General features: G+C 24.8%; 1 protein-coding gene across 6 annotated transcripts; it reads left to right on the forward strand.

Moving 5' to 3' along the window:
- The first annotated feature begins 769 nt into the window (after positions 1 to 769).
- Positions 770 to 6520, forward strand: LOC122529325 (zinc finger protein 800). Of its 6 annotated transcripts, XM_043655341.1 has the most exons (9): positions 770 to 966; positions 1045 to 1336; positions 1652 to 2021; positions 2627 to 2884; positions 2988 to 3147; positions 3249 to 3389; positions 4470 to 4621; positions 4687 to 5182; positions 5302 to 6520. In XM_043655341.1, exons 2-9 carry the CDS (start codon positions 1323 to 1325, stop codon positions 6324 to 6326), a joined length of 2616 nt encoding a protein of 871 aa, XP_043511276.1. In that variant the 5' UTR covers positions 770 to 966; positions 1045 to 1322; the 3' UTR covers positions 6327 to 6520. The 6 variants fall into 6 exon arrangements, with proteins under 6 accessions (XP_043511276.1, XP_043511293.1, XP_043511285.1 ...); XM_043655358.1 differs by having other exon boundaries at positions 770 to 1442; XM_043655350.1 differs by having other exon boundaries at positions 770 to 1401.
- The last annotated feature ends 929 nt before the right edge of the window (positions 6521 to 7449 follow it).

The raw sequence follows: 7449 nt of genomic DNA on the forward strand, positions 1-7449 counted from the left end.
TAGACAAATAGATAGATAGAAAAAAAGCTTTTTTCTATTTTGTGATAAAATGCTGTAAGATGATGACTCGCACAAAGAAAATCATTGCATTTTAATGGTTCTTCATTATTCAGAAATTGACTTTTTTCACTTCTAACATCTCTGCATTGAACAATTCGCATCCAAGTAACCTTATTGTAAATGACTGGTTTGATGTTTTAATCAATTAAATTGTCATGTAAATCTGATTACATATGATAGCTTAATTGATTGATTTATCGTTTCTTAATTCTGCATTGTATATATGTAATTTCTGCAATATAAATATTAATTTACAGGAGTACGATCAATTCTTTCATCACTGATAACTTTAAAAACCTCAATTTCAAGTATAAATTAGAATGCGTACTTTTAAATGAAATCATTAAATTTTTGATATTTCTTTATAGTTATACTAATAAATAATAGTAACATACTAATATACTAACAATTGTACAAACTAATTATAAAGATACTTGTTAAGCTAAATTAATCACAAAGATATTTGTTTATCACTGATTATAAAAATAAAACAGAATTCAGATTTGGGAATAATTGTTAAGAATAATTGCTTTGATAATAAATGATTTATGATAATAAATTCTAAAAGATATAACAACTATGAAAATCGTATGCAGCAGAGATGAACTTAGATTCAACGCTAAATTGTTAGCATAATAAATTCCAACATTTGTACATTTTAAAAATGAGAATTATCACTCCAAGTCTAACTGGATAATACATTATTTATTGTTGCAGTATATTACCATGTATATTTTTTTTTTTTATTTCTACAGAATTTATCGATATTCAATACGAATGTTGTTATAATTATTATTTTTATTCTCACTCTTATATAATAAGAAATAAGTTCATTTTGAAATTTCAGTGTATTTCACATATTCATGCGACATAACCTGTTGTAAGCAAGGAGACGGTATAATAATCGTAATTTATTTTTTATCACGTTATCATTGTGTGTAATTAAATTCTGTAATTTATTGTTTTTAAATGCCCAACGTGTAGGAAATACCGAGAAACAAGTAAAAATATTTGTCCACGAGGTGAAGGTGCTGCCTAGTACCCTTTCATTGAAGTGGTAGAATCAAGAAGTTTTCGGGATTTCAGAAAAATGGAGGTCGTGGTTCAGTCGAAATTGTGAATCTGTCTTGTCGAAGAGGGCTTAAATTCTGTTGTTTTTCATGTAATAACAAATTTCTTACACGTTTCTCTCGATTCTTGATATTTTACTTTATTTATAAATCGGAACTCCAGAAAGTGAAAATCGATTTTTATGGAGTAAAATGCAGGAGAGACGGTACATCTCTATTGTACGCTTTTCTCAATATACTTTTAAATCTAAAATTTTCACTGAATCTTGAGGTATTCCAACTATTGATAAAAAAATAGTTTTTATTTTTTAGATATAGTTTTTACATACAATTCCATAATTTTGCAAATAACACCTTCAACTTTGCAATTACATTTATCTCAATTTGTTTCCTCTTTAAGACATTTACCATTTTTTTAGATTATATAGCATATAATACATAAGTTTCAGAATTCTTTTTATTTTTTATGAAATTTAAATTTATTGAACTTATGTAATTTTATAACGTATTATTTATTGCAGTTTTAGGAAGATAATACGTTGGATGTACAAGACTCAATATAAAATGAAGTCGAAAACAAAGGCAAAAAAGCCAAGTAGGAAATTGGGGAAGGTCACTCCTACAGAAATTTCTACTAGTTCAGATTTATCACAATTACGTCCACCGGTGGATACAAGCATTTCAACTTTATATCGTGTGAGCAAAGTTTTAGAAACTGGCAGCGATGAAGTTAAATCTATCTTAGCATTTGAATGTGATTTAATATATGAATGTCGCATATGCCAAAGCCTCTTCAGAAGTTTGGCCAATTTTATTTCCCATAAACGGGTCTATTGTAAAAAAAAATTTGATGTTACTTTTGCTAAGAACTCTCCCAACGACTCTGACATAGTACGTATAATACATTATGAAATAGTATTTTATTATACTTCCATATAAAAATAAGATTGTTACAGTTATATATATTTAAACAATAATAATTTAAAGATTTCTTAAATAATAATTTAATTTTGATGAAATCTTAGTAGAGTATATTAATATTAGATTTAATATATTATAGTAAGTTGTACAGTACAAAATACATGAAGAGATTTTTAAAATATTTTTCAAAATTATGTATTATTTTCAGTTAGAAAGTACATAAAATGTTGGATAGCTAAATGTTTTGATATGAATATATTTAATGAAAAATAATAATTTTAATTATTATTTAAATTATTATTTATATATGTTGAGACTAAAACAATACTAGAAAAAAATTTTTTAATTTAAAGTATATAAAGAAAAACATAGTATTTATAATAATAATTTCAATTTCATAAATATTTATATCGTATATTGTATATATATAATAAATATTAAGCTATGTGTATATGGATATATAACATATGAACATATATATATATATAATATATAGCTAATATTATAGTGAATGATATATTATTAAAAAGTTAAATTATAAATAAATCAAAATGTATAATTTGTATATTTTACAGATTCCCACAAATAATTTAGATGCACAAAAAGAATTTGAAGAAGTTGGTGGAAATGATAGAATTTTAAGAAGTCAAGTCTGTAAAGAAAAGGAAAAGAAGGATCTTAGTACAGTTGTTGATATGTTACGAAAAAAACAAGTAGGAACGAATACTGAACGATTATATTTGGAAACTGTACATTCAAATTCATCAGCAGTTTATCAAACTGTTGAATCAGTGGTTTCAAGTGAGAGTTCTACAGATTTAATGAAGGCGCAGGTACATATGAATAATTATAATACTTGAACTAATTAGAATTATTTTGATTGTTTTGTCATTATATTAATAATTGATTAATGCTTCAATCCCAAATAATATTTAGGTAACAGAATTAGAAAGTATGAGTGAACAAACCGCAGTGTTAGATCAGAATGGTCAAGTTTCAAAATCTACTCAAAAGTTGAATAACAATACAGCAACTCAAGTTTGTAATAACAAAAAAAGTGATAGTGTTCTTGAAAATGAACTTATTTGTCCTATATGTATGTATTTATTATTTTTCTACTACATGTATAATAATGTATTATGATTGATCTTTTATTGATCCTTTATTTTTATAATTCCATTATTATTTAATTTTTAGGTTGTGCGAAATTTTCTACCAAAAAAACGTTAACAGTTCATACAAGGACTCTGCATACATCTCATAGATTATGTTACCCATGTCCTTGTTGTTCTAATACATTTGCAAATACTTGGAGTGTTTATAGGCATCTTTTTAAAGGTGTGTGGAAAGTATTATAATACTAATTTTATTTATGAATATGGTACAGTTTTTAGATAGATATTTTAGATAGATATTTTAGATTGCTAAAGTCGAAAATGAAAATGAATTGTTTTGGAAGTTCAACCTTATAAACATTTGACTGTCTTGAGTTTGGGAACATTCTTACAGAGTTCCTTACAGAATCCCTTAGTCAGTTTAGTTTCATATTACGAGGAATTTATATAGTGTCATGTAACTAATGGTACTCACAGGGTGATGCTGTATGCAAAAAAATTTTTTCTTTCAAAACTTTGTCTTCGAAAACCGAGCTTAAAAATGTGTCAAGTTTGAATTTAATATGAAATTAATATTAAATTATTTTTTAAAATAGAATTTAATAAAAATTTAATATGAAATTAATCAAGAGTAAATAATTTAATTAAATCTTTCCATTTAAGGCATCGTCTTCAGGAAAATAGAAGTAATAGTAATATGTAGTTAAGAATTACTTTAGTATATTTGATAAATTTTTAGATTTTCTCGAATATTATAAAATAAACTTCTGTCAATTATTTACGCTTAGAATTATTCACTTTAGTCTACAATTAGCCAAATTCATATGTGAAATATATGAAACCTTAAATAAAAAAAATTTTCTTTTTTCTTTTTAGATTTATTTTTTCATGTATAATTATCTTCTTTCATACAATATCCTGCATGGCTTTTACTAATATCCATATTACTCTTTAATAAGATCTGGTCATTTCTTTCTCTTTTAGTCTTTGATATATATAATACATATAATATAATACATTGTATACTAATTGTTGAATAGTATATATATAGGAATTTTCCATGATCTTCATTTTCGATTTTGGCAATCTTAAAAACCGCTAAAAAATCTCGTTCTGTGTAGATTTATTAATTTTATTAATTTCTGTTAATAATTACGTAATACTAAATTTAACTAATTTTATAATTTGTAAAAAAAAATTATAATTTTAATAATATAAATTACATTGGATTGAACATTTGATTGAAATTAAATTAGCTTTTTACAATATTTTTTTAAATGAAATTTTAAAATTTAAAATGCAGTTCACAAAAAATCCAATGAAGAAGTACGAAAACTAAGATCACAAATTCAAGAAAAGGCATTTATTAGAAATACTACAGTTGCTGAAGATTTGCAAAAGGAGGACGCTAACAAAATTTCAGCGAATAACGCATTAAGAGTTAATGAAACACAGGTATTTTAATTATCGTAATTATATCTCAATTTTTATTAAAATATTGCTAATTATTCATTTGATAGGAGTGGATAGATCATTTGGAATCAGATACAGAATTACAAAGATGCGGTGGTTGTGGAAAAAGATTTGATAGAAAAGCAGCCCTATCAGCTCATTTGCAATATTGTCATAGACGTGTTGCAGCATATGAAAGTACAATTAAAGTTAAAAAGATCAATAAAGTTCCATCAAATAGTGTTTCAAATGAAAATACAGTTGTTAATTCAGAAAGTAACAACGCTACACAAATTGATAACACTAATCTAACATCCATTCGTGTGGAAGCAATTAACAGTTTAAGTAAAGCAGACTGGAATATGTTGAGTAGTGAAAAATCTAATGGAAATGTTCTCACGAATGGAGAACAAGGAAACAAGATGACAGATAATCTTTCTTCTGCAAGTGAGGTTTCTGATCCTTTAGAAATTGTATATACTAATATAAACAAACATAAAGTTAAAGTTGGGAGTAGAAAACGAAAAAATAAGGACAATACAAAAAGATTGAATAATAATACAGGTAAATATTTTATATTTGTAAGATTTAATGTTTGTGTCAAAATATTCATGTACATGAACATATTTCATAAATTTTTTAATTTTTATTTTTTTGGTGTTGATATAATACATTATTTCTAGAAAACATTAAAAAAGATATATCTCTGGAAGTAAGTATTGGGCACAATAATAAAAAAACTGAAAAACCGAATCATGTACTATTAATGGAAAAAAAAATAGCTTCAATAGTAAATTTTGAAAAGCTTCAGTGCCTTCCGTGTAAACGAAAATTTCCCTCAGTGAATAATTTAAGAAGACATGCTGCCATTCATATTGGTTGGAATCGTTATCAATGCAAACTCTGTGATTATAAATGTTTCGTTAAATGTGATTGTATAGCACATTGCAATAAAATACACAATGCTCAAAATAATCGTGTCGTCATAGACGAAATGATTACTCAAATTCCAGATGATCAATATATGTGTAACGAAAGTGTTATGTCGAATGGAATGAACTTAGGAAAGGAGACTGACGTTCCAGAAGTTGTAGAAGTCAACATTTCTGCAGAAAATATGGAGGTAGAAGTTGAAATAGAAAAGGAAAATGTAAATGAAATAAAAACAGAAGCTGATAAGAATTCAGTAATGACTTATGAAAATGGTGAAACTGAAGAAACGTTGAATAATAATATCAAAGGAAATACTTTGGAACTGAATCCTGATCTTAAAAGAATGGTGATGGAAGTTATCTTTGGATCTCCTGAAACTCATTCTACAAAACAAACGGATGCAAAGGAAACTGAAAGTTCCAATTCACAGTTACGAAATAGAGAAGAAGAAACACAGTTTAAGAACTCTAATTTAAAGGAAAGTACATGTACACAGGACAATCTAAAAACACAACGCCCTATTCGTAATAAAATAAAACCATTAAACAAGGATTTTATCTATGATTTAAAAGAAGTTACGTTCCGTAAAGATCCTTTAATTATGAAATCTTTCAACAAGCAGCTTGCTAAAAAATCTCCGGTGCAGGAAGAAGATAATTTAGAAAAAATTGCAGATCAACCGTCCAAACGTTTCAAAGCTGAAGAAAGTGATGAAATATCAATTCTTTGTGAAACTAATACTATAGTAGATACATGCGAAATTAAACATAATTGAGATTTTAAGAATAATTCTTTTTCTTTAAGAATAGTGTCACAATTAATTAATAAAAATCGTGGAATTTTAGTGGAATTTGTATTCAATCAAAAATACATCATTTAAATTAATATTGCTCATTTCAGAAAACAAATTTTTAATAAATTTTAAAATTTTATTCTTCATAAGTATAATACATTAGTTTATTTTAGTTAATTTCATTCTTCATAATATATATACATTAGTTTATTAATGTCAGTAAATTTAAGTCACGTTTAAAATATTAGATATTTCATTCACTTTTGTTGTACATTTCAGAATTAAAATTTTCAATATACATATATTTCTCTAGCAAATAAATAATTGAAAATATTGACATTTTCATACTGAAATTTTTATTATCTATTACATGTAGGTTTGTTTGAAAAATTATTTAAAATATATAATAATAAAAGAAGTAACAAAATTTAATTAAATATTAAATGTAATATTGCATTTTAGATAAAAAAATTAAAGGAAGATGTTGAAATAATAAAATGTTCAATTATTTTGTTTGTTAATACAAATGTATTACAACAAAATGCATATATAAATTTTTAGACAGATTAGTTAATTATATTTAATGATAATTGAAAACGAGTAATGCTTTCACCAGTTTCATATGAAACCAATAAATTCATTATATTATACATTGTATATTCATCATGTTCTAAATTATTCTAAGCAATGAACTATTTTTGCTACATAATTTAGTGCTATAACTCAATATTATTTTTCCAATTTAAAATTAAAAAAATATTCTAAGTAATAGAAATTTCTAGGAATTAATAGTTAATAATATCATATAAAGTGCTGTAAAATTTAAACATGCTATATAAAAATAACATATAGAATAATCTAGAAATAAGTAGTAAACTTTGTAATAAAGAACAATTGTGTTTATAAACATGTATAAATAGATAATGATTGAAAAGATCAGCTTGTAAAAATGAATTGTAAATACATGTGCTGATTACAATTATAATAAAAAATGTCTGTAATACATAAATGAATTTTTAACATTTTATTAAACAATAAATGAATTTCTTTTGTAACGCTGTAAGATAATAAAATAACATTTGGGCAAGGTAATATCTATGTTGTG

The sequence above is a fragment of the Frieseomelitta varia genome, unplaced genomic scaffold, assembly GCF_011392965.1.
Source record: "Frieseomelitta varia isolate USP_RPSP 00005682 unplaced genomic scaffold, Fvar_1.2 scaffold_131, whole genome shotgun sequence".
Taxonomy (NCBI): domain Eukaryota; kingdom Metazoa; phylum Arthropoda; class Insecta; order Hymenoptera; family Apidae; genus Frieseomelitta; species Frieseomelitta varia.